The 17,762-nt window shown below is 43.6% G+C and overlaps 3 protein-coding genes and 1 non-coding gene across 7 annotated transcripts in view; 1 reads left to right on the forward strand and 3 right to left on the reverse strand.

Moving 5' to 3' along the window:
* LOC101157048 (serine/threonine-protein kinase WNK2) overlaps positions 1-4,320 on the reverse strand; it is a 44,633-nt gene extending 40,313 nt beyond the window's left edge. Inside the window, exon 1 of one of the 3 annotated variants that reach the window (XM_023954767.1) lies at positions 871-4,320. In XM_023954767.1, the coding sequence (XP_023810535.1) occupies positions 871-1,539 (669 nt within the window). In that variant the 5' untranslated portion in view covers positions 1,540-4,320. The remainder of the gene's footprint in view (positions 1-870) is intronic. The other 2 variants (XM_023954766.1, XM_023954768.1) reach the window with 2 other exon arrangements.
* A 1,591-nt stretch (positions 4,321-5,911) lies between these two features.
* On the forward strand, positions 5,912-12,534 carry LOC101157287 (ninjurin-1). The gene is made up of 3 exons (XM_023954778.1): positions 5,912-6,226; positions 8,894-9,131; positions 11,937-12,534. The coding sequence occupies exons 1-3, from the start codon at positions 6,194-6,196 to the stop codon at positions 12,077-12,079; spliced, it is 414 nt and encodes a 137-aa protein (XP_023810546.1). The 5' UTR covers positions 5,912-6,193; the 3' UTR covers positions 12,080-12,534.
* Positions 12,535-13,300: 766 nt separating this feature from the next.
* card19 (caspase recruitment domain family member 19) lies at positions 13,301-16,759 on the reverse strand. 2 transcript variants are annotated; one of them, XM_004068520.4, is made up of 6 exons: positions 16,694-16,759; positions 16,171-16,310; positions 15,351-15,507; positions 15,172-15,234; positions 14,923-14,988; positions 13,301-14,839 (listed from the first exon to the last, which is right to left on the reverse strand). In XM_004068520.4, exons 1-6 carry the CDS (start codon positions 16,698-16,700, stop codon positions 14,733-14,735), a joined length of 540 nt encoding a protein of 179 aa, XP_004068568.1. In that variant the 5' UTR covers positions 16,701-16,759; the 3' UTR covers positions 13,301-14,732. The 2 variants fall into 2 exon arrangements, with proteins under 2 accessions (XP_004068568.1, XP_020558734.1); XM_020703075.2 differs by having other exon boundaries at positions 16,171-16,306; positions 16,694-16,748.
* LOC111947485 lies at positions 14,056-14,182 on the reverse strand. Its single transcript, XR_002873340.1, has one exon. It is a non-coding gene; the product is annotated as a U6atac minor spliceosomal RNA (small nuclear RNA).
* Positions 16,760-17,762: the final 1,003 nt, after the last annotated feature.

Below are 17,762 nucleotides of genomic sequence, written 5' to 3' on the forward strand. Positions count from 1 at the left end.
TTGTTCCCTTGAGCCTGACGCAGCAAGCCTGGATTCTGCAAAGACAACCTGTCTGGAGCTGTGCCATCAAGTAATGCTTCAAGCTTAACAAACATTTGACTTTCCCTCGTTTTTTTACTCATTTACAAAACTCCAAACAGGAATCCTTTAAATTGTGGACTCTGTGTTTTAGCCCGCGTGTTTTTTTCTGAATTGACTTGCTGAAGTTTCATTGAGGACTTTACATCTCCGTGGAGCTTCATCACATTTGTGCGGCGCAGCTCGTCACATTCTGAAAGGGCATCCGGTGTCTACCGGGCTGTCTGCAGACTAATCTGTGAATCACATGGAATAGCATCCACGCTAATCGTTAGATTATCACGCGCACAGATTAGCGGTGCAGATGCAGCAGGCTGACGCTGGCACTAAAGCAGTTCAGCTGCTGGAGTCTGAAAATGTTTGACTCACGAGTTACTCCGTCCATTCCAGGCCGTCAGCCATAATAATAACACTAAAGGGAAATGAAAACACATCACAGCTGATCAGTTAGTTTGTAGCTCATGACCGTGTTTTGAAAATGACCTGCTGACTCAGTTTGAATGGTAAAAAGGCTCCTTTAGCTGATCTGATGTTTATGGACCAGCTGAAGGCAGGTGGACGCTAACCAGAACGTTTGTGCACGTCGCCCTGCCTGCCACCCCATCAAGCGGGGATAGGCTCCAGCAACATCGTGGCACATGGCTAACATTTGTGATGAAAACATCCTTATTGATTGGTCAAGCGGATCACTCCTTTTTGGAGCCGACTGGTTTTAGGTTTTTGTTACCATCAACAGAAAAAATAAAGGCTTAAACTTTTTTCCAAAAGACAAACACCGGAACCACAACCAACCTGCAGCTCGCACCACGCTACCTCCACCCAGGTGTCGGTGTCCAGACCTTTGTAGACCGTCTTGAAAGACCCTCTTCCCAGCTCGATGTCGAACTTGAGGAAGCGCCCTCCGGGTGAGGTGGACACCGCCTTCATCCCTGGCTCCTCTTCGTTCTCGTCGCTGCCAGCTTTACCTGTAACATCTGCGGGCGCCGCCTCCTGCTCGGACTCGCTCTGGCGGTCGGATTTCCTTTCCTCTGCGCTCGCGGTCTCCGCGCTCCCCTTCGGATCCGCCGGGCTCCCGGTGCGGGAGGTCTCCAGGAGGAGGCAGGTTCCGTGCAGCGCGCGGGTGCGGCTTCTCCTGTCGACGATGGAGCGCAGGTCGATGCTGAGCGCCGGGCTGCTGCTGATGAACTCGGCGGTGTCCACGGCGGGCTCGTCTGGCTCCGACACCCACAAACTCCGGCGGATGAACCTGCGGCGGGCCAGCCCCTGGTACTCGGTGGAGGGGTACGAGCTGGGGTCGCTGGCCCCCCGCAGCGCTGCGCTCTGGAGGTTGACATTGTGGTCTTTCCCGTTCTCATACACGGGCCTGCAGGCGTTCGCGTTGATGTCAGACTCTAAATTAGGAGCGGAGGAGAACGTGGATCCCAGAGGCGGGTCTTTGCTACAGATATCCGCTGTATTCATCTCTGGAGAAAAGTCAAACCCTTCCCGGTGACATTGCGCGGGGAGAGTTACCTGCAACACTCGCAGTGACGCAGTTCTCCAGCTCAGGATGTATGGCCTAACACCCCCAGATTGTTTAGGTCAGAGCTCGTCCAATCAAAGCGCTCATCTCGGAGGGCGCTCGCGCTGGTCATCACTGCTGCCGCCTCGCGCCCCGGCCCACCTGACTGCAGCGCAGCGCGTAGCTCCTCTTGAAAAATCGTCCACGGTCAGGACGCACTGCGCTGCAGCCAATCCCAGAGAACACTTCTCATCGATCAGGACTCGCGAAATCCACCGGAGGAGTTCTCCCTGAAGTGTGAGCTCAGCATGATTTCCCCAAACCGTCCGTTTCTATGACACACGTTCCCTTCTCCGGTGCGCCTTCCCGCGCACGCAGAGCTACGCTTATCAGATTAATGCGGCACACTGCGCCCTCACGATCGCGCAGCTCGTCCTCCAGCCGACCCGCCCGCTGTCTTCTTAGATTGCATCCCTTTGCAGGAGGTTTGGGGAATCTGGAAGCGGTCTCGTGGCACAACCCACGCCCATAGCAACACCACGCATCCAATAACTCGGTACGCTTCTGGCTGCCTCCTCTGACAGAGGCTGCGCGAGCGCGCTGCTGTCATCATGACGCGCGGAGACGCGCAGCCGCACGGGGACGCACGAAATCCCACCTGAGATCCTCTTTCCTTCCCGGGGGGGTTGGCTGACAAACGCAAATATAGACCCTGTTTGATCCTTCTTTCTTATTGTTGGAGGATCTGATGGGAGGTCAGAGGTCAAGAAGAAACAAAGCGCCTTCAGTCATGAAAAATGTGTCCAATTAGATTTTTTTAGGTAAGTTCACAAACTTTAATGTTTTTACTTTTAAAACAGATATTCAAAATTTCATCCAGTAGTTTTTGCAGAAAATGTGTCCTAACATCTGAAAATTCAAGTTTTACCAAATAAAAAATAAGTTGAGGTGAAAATGTGTCACAAAAAGTTTCATCTGAGCAAGAAGCTTGACAAGAAGGTTTATACAATTTAAAACGCAAGCACGTTTTTTATTTTGCTTGCTTGATTGATTGATTGAGAAACTGACTGACATTGATTGATTGACATATTTGGGGATTGAGATAAAAACAACACGAGACCCACGTGTAGATATATTTACTGTACAAACATTATTGTCAGAAAGAAACTCAAATACAAACCAAATGGATTTAATAATTCACATTTAATTTAAAAGCTATAAAACATGGCAAAACGTGATACTAAAAAGTAACTTCAGCTTCCGTCCTTCTTTTAAATGAAATGGTTGCTTTTCCAAATGATTTTTCTAATAGATACAGTTGTAACAATAGAAAAGTGCAATAGAATAGGATAGAACTTTATTTATTCTACTAAGGGGAAATTACCTTGTTACCATAGCTATATAAAAAATAGCAAATAGATTATAAATAACACTAAAAATACAGTTGAAAATTAAGTACAACAATAATAATTGTCCAGTTTGTGATGTTGCAATTTAAAATACATTGTTAAACATTTTGTAATGTGTACATCTTCAGTAAGATTTTACTTGACTGTATTCCTTTAATATTAATAGTTACAGTTCATTACCAAAAATGTGCAACTTAATTTCAAGTGTTATAAATTGTAGAATTAATCTGGTTTTTAAGCAATTCTTTACTGTACTGTCTGAGAATTGTAATGCATATTGTGTTTTTAGGCTACTTTCAGGAGAAGTTAAACAAAGGGAGGGAAAAATACTTTGAAATATTTTACATTAAGTTGAGAAGCTGTGTTGTTTAGTACTTATTACTTTCATACTTATTACCAATGCAACTATTTTGCAGGTAAGAATTTGGTTTCAGAAAAAAAAGAAGAAAAACCCCTCTGTCCTGTCAGGTCATAGAACATAAAATATACTAATAATTCCTGGGTCCGTATGCCCTGAAAAAACAGATGTTTTAGAGGAAAAGTCCAAAGCGCTGATGAATTTTATCCATCTTCAGAACTCACTTAATCCCTTTTCAAGGTCATGGAGTTGTTGGAGCCCACCCAGCTGTTGGGTGAAGACAGGTTACACCCTGAACAGGTCCCCAGACTGTTGCAGAGCCGCACACTCACATGCACATCGAGGGCAGTCATCAGTTAACCAAGGAAGCATGTTTTTGGACTGTGGGAGGAAGCCGGAGAAAATCCACTCATGAATAATAAGAACATGCAAGCTCCACACAGAAAGCTGGGATTTGAATCAGGATCTTCTGGCTATGAGGCAAGGATGCTAACCACTACACCTGATGAATTTAACATAGCAAGAACATTTCAATCAGAAGAAATGTGATTTTCACTTGGCAAAAGATGGCGGAGAAGAGGTGGAAAAACACTTCGAGTTCTGAAAAATGCTCCCTGGTTCCTCTGTGATGGCCTCAATAAGTGACAAATCTTTTTAAAAACATTTTTAACCTAAAGATGAACCAATAAAAACATTTCATGTTTCAAGTTCCACTGCAATGTTCACACTGTCTGATCAAATGTTGCCATCTGTAAAGTCTGAGTATCTGTGAACAACTGTTATAAACTCTTAAACTGCAGTTTCTGTGCGTCATAAAGTTTGTATTATTTTAGAGTTTGATTCTATAATGATTTTTCAGGAAAACTGTGTAGTTATCACTTCACACAGAGCATCAGCTCAGGCTGTTGTCATTTCTGTGACTTCTACCTGAATGCGCACCAAAACCACTCACCACAAAGACAGCTTCTTCCCCCAAGCTGTCACTCTGATGAACTCCTTTTTTCTTTTTTTTCTTTTTTTCTTTTTCTTTTTTTTACTTGTCCTGTCCAACAGCTGGGCAGACAGATGAGAGCTGAGGGCCTCTTGTGTTGGACATATTTTACCTTAACAACAGGGGTTATTAATCTTCAGACAAACCAAAGGTATGTCTGAATAAACCCCTTTTGTAATTGAGGCCAAACTTTATTAATTTCAATCATGTCTGAAAATCTTTGGTGTTGGACCGGACGGAAAAGGAAAGAGGGGAAGAAGAGAGAGGGACGTGAGAGAGAGGGGGGGTAGGGGGTGATAATAGGAGGGGAAGGGGGATAAGACCATGAAGCAGCATAAAGCAACAAGTTTACTGGTTGTTAATCATTATGGTAAGGTTCAAATGTAGTAAAAAAATAAAATAAAATAAAAAGGGGGCGGAGCCTGTCCACACACACACTCAAATGTTATAAACACACCTGCTAGCTGCAAAAATGTCCACATGTCAACATGTACACAATACAGATAGTGTTCACACACGCATACCTATGCCTTAAAACCAACTAGTGTGAAATATTTCAGTCATTCAATCATGCAAGCTATTAGTGCAAAGGTGAGCTAACACCAGTGCTCAGGTGAGTGTTTATGTTCTTCTAAAATGGATGGTGGAACGTGAAAAGAAGGAGGGAGAGTGCCCAGCCATCCCCACCCCAAGACCCCCACCGCAGCAGCAGCGGCAGCCGGAATCCCCCCAACGCCACACGGGAACCGGCAGGATACAACCGCCGCCTGGGCGACCAAGACCGCCACCCAGGCCAGGGCCAGCAGGGCCGCCGCGAGGCCCCCAGAGCCAGAGAGCAGGGAGGCGCAGAGGGAAAGAGAGCGCCGCCCCAGCCCAACCAGGAGAGCAGCCCCCCCGCCGCGCCGGGAGAACCCAATGCAGGGCCCCACCGGAGAAGGACGCCCACAGCCCCAAACGAGCACCCCACCACCACCCAGGAGTTCCGGGCATCCCCCCGCCCCAACCCCAGATACGAGCCAGGACCCCCCAAGGGAGACCCGCTCCGCACTCCAGGCAGCCATCCGCCCGGCCCACGGTCGGTCCAGGGAGGAGCGAGGCAGGGGCCCGCCGCCCCCGCCCAGGAGGGGGGAACCCCGGGGAAAAAAGAGGGCCCACAAGGGCTCTGATGAACTCCTGACTCCGGTCCACTCAAGAACACTGAAAAATCACAGAAACTGTCAAACTGGAACTACTGCTGCTGCATTTATGAATTTTTTATTTCATTTCATTTCTTTATTTAGTTATGTTTATTTATTTATACAGCTACCTTATGTCTACCTTCTTTGTATTATTTATCCTTTGGTTTGTCTTACACCTCACACTTTCTATACCTTGCTAGTTTGCACGAGAGCACAAGTAACTGTAGACAAATTCCCTGTACATGCGCTGTACTCGGCCAATAAAGCTGATTCTGATTCTGAATTCCTGCTGGAACAAAAGCTGAATTGTGCTGCGTGCAGTAACGCCGCTTGTCCGCTAGATGGCAGCAAAACCACGCCGCTCGTCGTGTGACGGAAGTTCAGAGAAAAATCCTGTTTTAACGACCCGCTGGAGTAGATCTGCGCTTTTTGTGAGCTGTGGTGGAGTGAGAAGCATCGATTGAGAGTGCTCCGCTCTTGTAATACTTCCTCCATCAGCTTGTGGTTGTTTAAAGTCCCGGTCGGTGTTGGCAGCGGACCCCCCCTCCCCACCTCGGCTCGGATCACCGGGACTCATAATACAGCCTCGGTCCCCTCGGTGCCTGTGTTGGCGCGGGCAGCGCCCTGTTGGAAGTCCCGTTTCAGTCCACGCGCAGACAGGACGCGGCGTCCGTGGACATGGAAATGAACGGCGATGCTGGAGAGACGGAGGTAAGAGAATCTGGGGGTTCGAGTCTGCTGGAAAAGCGGCGAGGTTGTTTTTGCCCCATCGCCAAGTCATGCGTAATTTCCACGGAGAAAGCGCCCGGCGGCAGAGGAACATGTTTCCATCCTCCACATGCCTCAGTTGGATTAGCGTTGGATCTACAGATCTTATTTACTATTGTTTGTTTGGAATCGCGGGTTTCCTTCTGCGTTAATGATCCAGAGCTTCAGCGCTCAAAGAGCCAACCAGCCATCCAGCTCGATTCTCACTGACCACAACGCTGGAGAAGGCAAACAATCTGAATTCATCCTTTAGAGAAACAAGACACTGATTTGTATTTATTGTTGCTATGATTAATAAAAATTATTAATTATAAATGAAATATAAAACGTAAAGAGAAAAGAGACCCCCCCCCCGCCCTCCAAAGTATGAAATACTTATTTGGCATAGGTTTACATGACTTCTTTCAAAATAAAGAACGCCCCCCCCCCCCCCCCCCGTGTCATATGGGATCATGTCAAAGCAGCAAATGTAGTGTAAACATGTATTTTCCCGTTTGTGGTGAATCTCAACCAGAAAATCACACATTTCATAAACCTTCACTGTATTTCTTGAACCATAAAGCACATTTTAAATCCTTGAAATTGTTTAAAAAGAGAAAATCGGCCTCCGGTGTGCCTTCAGTTTGAATTCTGTTTGTGTTAAGTGACCTCCTGTTCATTTTCTGTGGTAAACGGTGCCAAAAATCTGTCAAATTACGTTAGTTAGACTCCCTTCAACTGTTTGTGAATGAAGTTATTTATTTATTTATTTATTTTTTTCAATGGAGGGACAAAAGAGCCACATGTGGCTCTGGAACCTCAGGTTGCAGACCGCTGATCCAGAGGCTCAGATTTCAACCGGCTATATAGTAAAAGACAACTAGAAAGCGCTCAGGTGACCCACAGACACTTTATGATCCACAGCCTTACAGCTGTACGACAAAGACAAAAAGATGTTTTCATACATTTCAGGGGAACCAGCAATCAATGTGTTACAACTAACTAACTAACTAAAATGAAGAAAAACGATCACTTTCAAGCTCAGGTTTTTAAGTTTTTTTTATTATCATCAATAAATATTGATTTCTTTACAAAAAAAATGTTTATATTAAACCAGGGATTTAAGCTCAACATTAAAGTTAAAACCTGGGATTTTTGCAATAAAGGCTAATAGAAGAGTTGAGAAAATACAAGAACGAATAAAACAATGGATGGTTTGGACAAAAGTTAATTCAATTCTTAGGATTTCTAAAGCCAGCTTTGCTTTTACCACCATCCCACTGTCTCCATGCAGAAATGGCAGCACTTTGAAAACATGAAACATGGTAGAATTCAGTCAGAATAGAGAATCCCACATCCACACACTTCATTTAACTATATTAAATATCCGCTGTTTATTTCTTCTTGTGGCTCAGAAATAACGTTGTTTGGAAAATGAAAGGAAGACAGGTTGGAACCTTTGCTGACAGTGATGGTATCATCCTAACACGTTTTTCACCAAAAACTACAGTTTTATGGCTAAATGAATCCATGGATTTGATGAATAAGCCCTTCATTATTTCAATGTGAAGATTGTTTAAATGTGTCAATTATTTAGAGATGCCATTCAAGGTCTTGGGCTGAAGGGCTGTGATGGATGGATGGATGGATGGATGGATGGATGGATGCATGGATGGATGTGGATGGATGGATGGATGGATGGATGGATGGATGGATGGATGGATGGATGGATGGATGGATGGATGGATACATGGATGGATGGATGCATGGATGGATGGATGGATGGATGGATGGATGGATGGATGGATGGATGGATGGATGGATGGATGGATGGATGGATGGATGGATACATGGATGGATGGATGGATGTGGATGGATGGATGGATGGATGGATGGATGGATGGATGGATGGAAATGTGAATGCATGTCGGCTCCTGTTCTGTGTTTTTACAAAGCACCACAAACGCTTTGAGGAGGAACCTAATTGGAGGCTGAGGTGGATCCGATCTGGGAGTGTAACGGATCCTTTTGACCTTGGTAAACTTACACCGCTTCCCGTCTGCTGCACACCTGTGCACACCTGTGCACCGCACAGGGTCTCTATTGTTGCACAGCTTAGCTCTGCTCAGACCTCCAGCCTTCAGCTCATGAAAGCACGCTGATCCGCGGCGACTTTGAGCTTTTGTTTTTACCAGAAAAGGGGTTTTGGGGTTTATCTGAAGGAGGGAAAGTGTGTTTACCAAGCAGGACCTGGTGCTTAGTTGTTGTCTTGGTGTGTTTGCGTCACAGTAAATGAGGCTTTTCGTTGATCTGGAGCCATCGTGACATTTTGTGACTCGGTCAGAGAAACATGAACTCTGTGACCTGCTTAGTGTTTTGTTTTTCAGTTTCACTTCTGTTAAGTTTTCCCCACAGAATTACCCGTATTACATAACCCCCCCCCCCGCACACACACAGAATATTGTTTGGGTCAGCTTCTAGGGGTTTGGTGAAGTTCCCCTTCTTGGAAGTTCCTCTAAAAGCACTTGAAAGAGTTGTGTCAATGTCAGGGTGTGGAAATTGTTCTTTTTTTTCAATTTTTTTTTTCTCCATCGTTCTTCTACCTAAGTCAGGGTTTCTGTTTGACTTCAGGTCCCGCTGCGGGAGAACCAGAGGGGCCGGTCCCGGCCCCTGAACATGAACCATTACGCCAATAAGAAGAGCGCGGCGGAGAGCATGCTGGACGTGGCTCTGCTCATGGCGAACGCCTCACAGCTGAAGGCGGTGATGGAACAAGGACCCGGCTTCACCTTCTACGTGCCGCTCATCACGCTCATCAGCATCTCCCTCATCCTGCAGATCCTGGTGGGAGTTATGCTCATTTTCATAGGTATGGTTGAAGGTCTTCCCACCAGAAACAAAGCTTTGGGTGACACGTCCTACTCCGGCCTGTCATTAATGTCATTGTGGCCTACAGCAGCAGTCACTGACTGCAAGGACCAGATTGTTTTTGCAACGACGGTCAAACACTCAAAATAAAGGTTCAAAACGTCAAAAAAAAACACGTCAAAATGCCCAAAGAGGAGGTTGAAAGTCGTCAAAAGCACAACATGACATAACCCGTTTGTAACACAACAAAAATCACACAACGCCACCGTGAAAACGTCCAAATTGTTATCGTACAAATGACGAATGAAATCACAAAAAGGTTCAAAAAGTCATCAAAGGACAGGTATAAGCCCAAAAAACATGATGGTAAAAGAAAAGCTGCACTGAAAGACATCGACCATCCGAACCGCACTAGCTTGTGGATTTTCTATCAACTCATCACATGCACCTGTTACCAATATGATTATCTTAAGCAAAGTGTTTTCCGAGTCAGTTGACGGTGCTGATCGCAATGCTAGCACTTTTAGCAACACGGAGCTCAGTTAGCCGTACAGAAAGAGAAAGAGGAGTTAGACGTGAGAACTGGCTGCTCAGCATGTGGGTTTGGGTCAAAGGTGGGTGTTAAGAGTTGCGCTGGGGCCTAGACCCGGGCAGCAAGGTGCTGCCTCTTCACACCACCGGGCAGTGGTGCGTACAGGCAGGCAGGGAGGGGGGTTGGCGTGCAGAGGTGGGCATCGAGGGCGGGTAGCGCCTGCGGGCCATTCAACGCCGCTTGTGGCTTTAATTTTTATTTAATTTTAAAGGGAAAAAAATAAAAAGATCAAATAAACTGATCAGATGTCCACTTCATTCATGACATTAAACCGGGCTGTGACCTGAAGAAGGTCAGAGACCACAGCGTAACCCTTGTGCTCTTAGATGACCCCACCCTTACACTGACGTGTTCTCCCTACCATGACAAAGGTGGATAAAGGTGGAAAGATTTCATTTAATCCATGGACACCAGTGAAGATCACAAATCATTGAAGAAAAAAGGTTCAGAGCTCTGTCTAGTGGGTCTAAATGACCCAACTCCCAATGTTAAAGTGCCTAGGATAGCACAAGGGTTAAGGGAATCCAGGAATTTGTGCAAACAGAAGTGTTCAGCGCCACAGAAAAGACCTTTGGAGCCTACGCTATGAAACATTCATGTCAGTGCACATTAAGTAAGAAGTGGGGAAAACACGTTACCCTGATGAATTCCTATCTTTTCTGACGGCATTGGACGTCAACCAGTGACCAGAACAGTTGTTAATGATTGCAGCTCTGTGGATTTTCTGAGTCAAAGTGTCTCATGCATTAAAAGCCAACTTTACTTCCTGTTTCTGAACTTCTGGAGGTCATTGGCGGTGTCAGCTTCCCTAAAAACTGCAGAGAGGGTGTTCCGGAAGTGTGGGTTTTGGGTCAAACGCATTTATCTCTGACTTCTATTTGACCGCATAATGAATCAGTAATGATTGATTAAAATGAAAGATCGAGAAGAGGAGGGCCAAATACAAGAACCAACGACACAGCGGGGATGTGATGCATTCAGGAACATGCTGAACGCCGTCCTTGAACATGCGTGTAGCCCACAGTGTTCACACTAGACTAGGAGGGAGGGGCCTCTTCTTTTTCTTGCTAATCTCCCACGTCTTTTTCCAGGATTTTTTCTCTCACGGCTCCATCCTGATTTATGAAAAACTTGGTGTCATATCATTCTGGCCAGACACAAACCTCCATGATGGATTTTCAAACGTTCGGTGAACTATTGACGCCATCAATAGGTCACCGGCAAGTCCGAGTCCCCGACTGGTCAAAGTTGAACTCGGCTTAGCTTCCAGCGCGCGTTCAATGGCTGCGCCTTTATCACGTAGAGCCTGAAAACGGTCGTAAAAATGTACGTGGCGACGCGTGAATAGGAGTGTTTTGAAAGCTGAAGCATGAAACGTGCAGTTAACCCTTGTGGTATCTTGTGGGGGTCCAGGTGACGTGACGAGCAAATGCGCCAAAACATTAACAATTGTAAAAAAACAACAACCAAAAAGGATGAATCGCTTTACCACTGATCTGCTGTAGGTCTACCATCAGTTTTCTTTTTTTGTCAGAAAAAAAAATCTGTTTATGTTTAACTTTCAGATTCTGATATTCGGGTATCTATAAACGAAAAAAAGCACCTTCACACATGCAGGGGGGTAATCAGGGTTTGTAGACCCTTGTTGCTTGGCCACGTCCTCCATGCAGAAGTGGGAAGTCATGGGCCAGCTATGGTGCTTTTCCCTGGAATCTTGGTATGTTCTGACCCAACCATGTGCCTCAGACAATAGTCTATCGCCCCTCTGTCTGCGCTGGACAGCAGCAGCCCATATGAAATGTCATCATATACCGTTTTCAGTGTGTTGCCAGAATTGCTCATTTCCTTAAAAAAGGGGGAAGTTTGGAGCTGAAGTGTGAAGTGTTTTTTCCTCATATGCTGGAGGAGTCTCCTCCCCTTTGGCTGTATCCTTATCTCGTGCTGGCAGAGACAGTGTCACTCGTTGAGCCTCTGCAGGAAGAAAAGCCAGAGTCGCCTCTACTTTGACCTAGTTTGAAAGATTTGTTTTCTGCTCTACTTAAAAGAGAAACTGCATGTAGAAGTGTGACACCTTGATGAAGATAATCATTTACCTAAAGGCAATCCTCTCAGAGGCTGTTAGCTGCTTAATGATTGCCACAAGCCTTCTGTCTTGGCTCTTTGTCGCCCCCTGGCTGCAGTCCCTCCAACTGACGCCGTCTTTGTCTTTGACAGTGAAATGGAACCTGAACGACCAAAGTACACACTACAAGCTGAACGTCATGGAGAACGCCGCCACTGCCTTCGTCTTCATCATAGTGGTAGTCAACGTCTTCATCACGGCCTTCGGGGTGCAGCGGCCCAGCACTAGTTCTTGATTATGCCTTTTTCACCAAGAGCCCCTGCTCGCCAGTTTGACACCTGTCACGTAGCATGGATTATTCATGCAAATAATAAAGAATTTTTATTTATTAAAAGTAATAAACTTTGTGTAAGTCATATGCATTTATAACTGTCTGCTGTTACATGTTTAATTTCTATTTTTTTATATGGAGACAACCAAAGGAAACTTTCAGAAGACATTCAGATTTGTGTTTCTCTGAACAAAGTATGGTGACGAACCACAGCGTTACCATGGACACAAACGTTTACAGTGCCTTAGATGTCCTTTTATGCCATCAGCTGTCTTCCTTCCTTTAAACAGTGATTTATAGCATGGTTTTTGTTTGTGTGTGTTTATCATGAAAAATATTAAAGGAATCATTTAATCTTTTTTGTAGAACTTTATGAAGCATTGTTGCTGCTGTTTATAAATAAATCCAGACAAACTCCAGCGATGGATCCCATTTATTTGACTTTATTTCTAAAACATTTTTTGCAGTTACACAAAGTCTTAGCAAAAATTATTACACAGTGGTACACATGAGTATAAGTATTGGGATAGCAAGTGTACCATAGACCATGTACGTGTAGCAGTGACATGCAGTCGGGTGAGGCTTCCCCTGTATATAACTTAAAAAAGACATAAGTAAACTAAAATGAATATGCTTTTTTAAATTAAAAATAAAATATAAATTTTTAGACATGTCATTCAATCATTACTTTTTTCTGTGTGGGTTTTTGCTAGTTTCCTGTTCAAATACACAAGAAAGCGGTGCCGCCCACACTGACTGGAGCTGCAGCTGATGCATGCGCTTTATTAATTCGGTCTAATTACCTCATTAATTACTTTTTTTAATTTCTTGTCAACTGTCTAATTACATTAGTGCCAGTCGGTGAGTCACTTAGTCTTTTTTATCCGGTAAAAATAGACATACAGTAGGTGGGGTCTGCAGTACCAGAGCCTCCGGGAAGGGGGCGCTGGTGAACCCAGAGAATGTGACACCGCAGCTAAAGAATGAATAGAATTAATGGTAGCGCGTCAAGTGCAGCCTCCTTTAATACGGTTAAGCGTCATTTTCTAAATAGACCACTACGATTCCCAGGAATTTATTTAGACGCGTCTCTGGCAGAGATCTCCATGGAGACAGAGAGACTTTTAAACTGAAGAAAGAAAAGGAAAACTTCTACAAACAGGTTTTCTGTGGGGTTTTTTTTTAGGAGCAGCACATTAACTTCATTTATAAGTAAAAGTTAGTCTATAATAACTATTTTGGTGATTGTTTTTTTCTATTCTACAGTTTGTAAACGGAAATGGAAAATTGTTGAAATAAAATTTTAATCAGCACACTTTAACTGTCGCCAATTAAATGGTGAATGAGCTGCTCTGCTCTGGTCTTTAAAATGTCAGCACTAAAAAATCCAAGATATTTTGCCCTAGAGTAATTTATTGTTCAACATTTCCCCACTATAAAGTATTTCCCTTTGTAAGAATAGGTTTGTTGAACCACACAGTATCTTAATTGTGTTGTTAATTTTTCACATATTTATCACTAAAAAAAGCACTCATATTTTATCTGATTAAGTACAAATCGAATGCAAATTTATTAGACAGCTTTGTCAACAAATACAGCTTGTTGGGTTGACAAAATATTCCTGTTGAACCTAAAATAAGGCGAACATAATCTTTATTTTCACACTAAAACAACCATTTATTATCCCGCAGAGTTTGGGGATTTAACGTCAGCGTCCGCAATTCAACAGAACAAATGTATCATTTCTCTTCCTGCATGACTTCACCCGACCGGAAACGAGGAGCAGACGGGAAAATCCACTCACTTCCGGTCCTTGGTTACACACTGGAAAAAGGCAAACGCGGTTATAAAGTGAAGACACTTTTGGTAGCGGATTGTGGACTCGAGCAGGTCGATGACGTGACATTATCGACAAAAATACACAAACTTTGCTTATTCCATGAAAAACTTGGTTAGAGATGCCACGAAGTAGGTGGCAATGCCTTAACCATATGTGTGTTGCAGGCCAAATGGCCATTTCCATCCTTGTCAAGGGGAGTGCTAACCTTCTCTCCTTTCATACAACACAACTTTGCAATCTGGCGACAGCAGTATATATAGTGGGCGCCACGTAAATCTATTTAACTTATGGTTATGTTTTTAATATTTATTTAGACACACGTTTGCAACCACAAACAACTTGACACTCGTTTGGTGTGGTTAATAGTTCATATTAACAACTCATAAAACCATTTCTTAAACTATTTTCTTTGGGAACGTCCATACCCACAATGCCTTGCGTTTGATCAGCAGGTTTTCATTGGTGAAAAGTATCGCAAACAATTTTATCACTAATAAAACGCGTGTTAAGTTCTCCTTATCCACATAAAATGTCAGATTCTTGTTGATTTTTTCTGATAAACGGGAAAACGTAACAAAACAAACAAACTAGGACGTTCTTTTACATAAAACAATTGTTCTAATGCACTTCCCCTTTTGTCCACAAGATGGTGGCAACGGTCCATAAAAAAGGCGATTGCGGCGTGACTTGGAGGTTGCAGGTTGGCACTTCATGGATATATCAAAACAGTGATTCACATCAAACAAACTGGTACTCGAAAGAACATGAAAAAAATTACTATATGAAACTATCTTCTGTGTACCATACAAGGACTTCTTGAGCTTTTCTTTTCAAACCCAGAGCAGCCATCCCAAGGGCTCGACTTCCCCCAGACAATTTAGCTTCTAAAAGAAAACAAGCCAGTTGTTTTAATCCCGGATTATAGTCTTAATAGATTTTTTTTTAGATAAATACAAAAACCATTTACCGCTGTAGTAGTAGAGTAAAGCAATTCCCACAACAAAGCTGAAACTTCCCAGAAAGAAGAGGGGACCTAGAAGAAAGAATGAAAATAAAAAGTTCCAAAAATGTTTGTACCTTCTGTAGATGTGGGGACAATATAAACCTTTATGATATTTGCAAATGTTGACAGTTTCAGTATTGATTTAGTTCAGACTTTCAAATGTTATAAGCGTGCTGTTTTAGGTACAGAGTGGCATATATAAATTCCTAATACCTCTGTCGTTCAGAACATGACGCTGCTGGATAACAGGTGGAGACGTTAGTGGATCCAAAGAATCTGAAATGTAGAGTAAAAAAACACTGAAATCCACAATTACAAGCATGGAGAGAGAATCCACAGAAACACTGTGTAAAAGCGATGAAAGGTGATATTCTTGGCGGCGAGGCGCTGACCTCTGAGGCGAAGCCGTGTGGGTAAACTGTAGTAAACCTCCTCCACATGCAGGTGCAGGCCTCTGTAAAACTCTCTGCAGGCCTCCTCACCTTTCCCCTGCAGGTGCGTCAGGAGCTCACCTAGACGAACATTTGTCGGCACGTCCAAGTTTCTGAACTAGGAAGACATTTGTGCACTTTTATTGGTTGAATACTATAAATCATCCAACCCATTTTTTCCTGTTTTTCTTTCTTTATTCTAGCATCTTCCACCACTTTTTGCCACTTAACTCCTTCAACAATTGTTCAGCTATTTTAACCATTTAACTATTCAAATGTTCAGCTCTTTCAGCTTTTTCCAGCTATGACTTTTGGTCCTTCAAATCCTTGAACTTTTCTAGATTTACCAGGATTTTTGCCTCCATTGAAAAACATGAGAATCCTTGGTGCAGAAGCTCGCGGGTTCGAGACCCAGCTCTGGCATTTTTCACAAACATCTTTTCAGTTATTGTGCTGTTTTCACTTTATTTATGGTCAACTTTGATCATTTCTTTATTTATTGTGCCAATGATTCCCCTTTAAGTTTAATTTTCATTCAGCTATCAGGCATCAACCCTTCATTTATTTCTGGAAATGCAGCTCCTTCTAGTTTGAATAAACTTAAGTCTCAGATGAAGGTGTTTGCACATGATGAGGTGCTGTTTCCATTCTGTCTCAGGTTAACTTTTGTAACTTTACTGCAAATATTTTTTTCAAAATTTGAACTTCCTGGGGTTTTTTTTTTTTCAATCTTTCTATTTCTGATATTATGTTGTGAATGCATCGTATTAGATGTCCTCACTCTGGTGGCCTCCTTGTCGGTGAGGATCTGCGGGTAGATTCTGTTGAGCTGCAGGATGAGTTTGTCCACCAGCTCAGTGTCCAGCCGCCGGTCAGCTTTCAGGAAGGCGCCGTCCTCCATCAGCTGCTCGCAAAAACTGTCTGGAGAAGAAGGGAGCAGAATAAAGCAGCAGATCTGCGGGTTCGAGCCTTCGTCGGTCCGTGGAACTAACAGCCGGGTGGGTTGTCTACATATTCTTATCTATTGTGGACGTAAAGCAAGACGGAGAAACTACACTACGTCATCATTCTCGTCGCCAAGTTTGTTTCATCCGCCTGTCTGTCAAACGTGTTGGAGAACTTTTGGGAAACATCAAGACTTGGCCGGTTCAGGTGTTTGCGGCGGAGCGAAAACTCCTTTCAAGTCATTTAGACTTCAGTACAAACCGGATCTAGATTTCAACGAATGTTTGAAACCTAAACAGTAGGGTTAATGTCAGGAAAGCAGGTTTTAATTTGTATTTTAGTAAACGAAAGACACAAACCTCCCATTGCGGAGTCCCCTCTGTCCTTTGTTTGGTCCCGCCCTCTGACGTAATCACGCACAGAGTCACGTCGGTTAGCTTGACTGCCCTCCGAGTAGAAAATGTCTTTTTAAAGCGGTTTCTAATAATGATTTTCTTCGTAGCTTAAAGCAAAAAATATTTTCTTTACTCTATAGTACAAAAATATTTGACTGTGGGGTTAAATATAGAATATAATTGAATAGTTGTTGCCATTTACACTGAATTCAAATTCGTTTTTGATGCATTCTTCATTGCACTTCTTGTTAATAAACGTATGGTCTGATGATGTAGCGCCTTGATCCATGAGATCTTAGCTGTTATGTTTTGGCCAAGATTAAAACGATATTTTTTTATCTGAAAAGGTTTAAAAAGTAGTACTCATGAAGTTTATTATATTAAGTGTACAATACTTAAGTAGAAGGATGGCAAGTGTACTACAGACCAAGTAACTGAACACTTCTTTAGACTACATAGTTACATTCATTCATCCATCTTCTTAACCGTTTAGTCCCTTTCAGGGTCACGGGGTTGCCGGAGCCTCTCCCGGCCACTTTGGCGTAGGCAAGGGATACCCTGGACTGGTCGCCAGTCTGTCGCAGGGTAGAATATCCTCAATCACACATCCATTCACTCTCACACCTAGGGACAATTTAGAGTTGCCAATCAACCTATGTAGCATGTTTTTGGACGGTGGGAGGAAGCCAGAGATCCCGGAGAAAACCCACGCATGCACGGGGAGAACATGCAAACTTCACACAGAAAGGTCCCCATTGATGTGTTTTTCAGGTCCCCCAGCCAGGACTTGCTGTGAGGCAAGAGTGCTAACCACTGCGCCACCGTGCAGCCGTGCAGTTACCTTTTAAGTATTTAGATAGCATTTAAAAAGTACACTGTCTCACTTTTTTGTATTTGTACTAGTAGTACACTTAAATAGACTAATTTTGGCTAAATGAAAGTTATAAAAAAATAACACTTTTCCAAACACATTATTCATAACCTCACCTTTACATCCACTGAAATGCCAACACCCATTTTTATGTCAAATTAC

Source organism: Oryzias latipes, chromosome 5 (genome assembly GCF_002234675.1).
Source record: "Oryzias latipes chromosome 5, ASM223467v1".
Classification (NCBI taxonomy): Eukaryota; Metazoa; Chordata; class Actinopteri; order Beloniformes; family Adrianichthyidae; genus Oryzias; species Oryzias latipes.

Bases quoted from the DNA above. Each gene is read 5' to 3' on its own strand.
- card19 (XM_004068520.4), bottom strand. The intron at 14,989-15,171 runs GTATTAGGAATT...TCTTTCTTCTAG, and splicing joins TCATGTTCTGAACGACAGAG to GTCCCCTCTTCTTTCTGGGA. The intron at 14,840-14,922 runs GTAAATGGTTTT...GTTTTCTTTTAG, and splicing joins TTTACTCTACTACTACAGCG to AAGCTAAATTGTCTGGGGGA.
- LOC101157287 (XM_023954778.1), top strand. From the start codon at position 6,194: ATGGAAATGAACGGCGATGCTGGAGAGACGGAG. The intron at 6,227-8,893 runs GTAAGAGAATCT...GTTTGACTTCAG, and splicing joins GCGATGCTGGAGAGACGGAG to GTCCCGCTGCGGGAGAACCA. The intron at 9,132-11,936 runs GTATGGTTGAAG...TGTCTTTGACAG, and splicing joins AGTTATGCTCATTTTCATAG to TGAAATGGAACCTGAACGAC.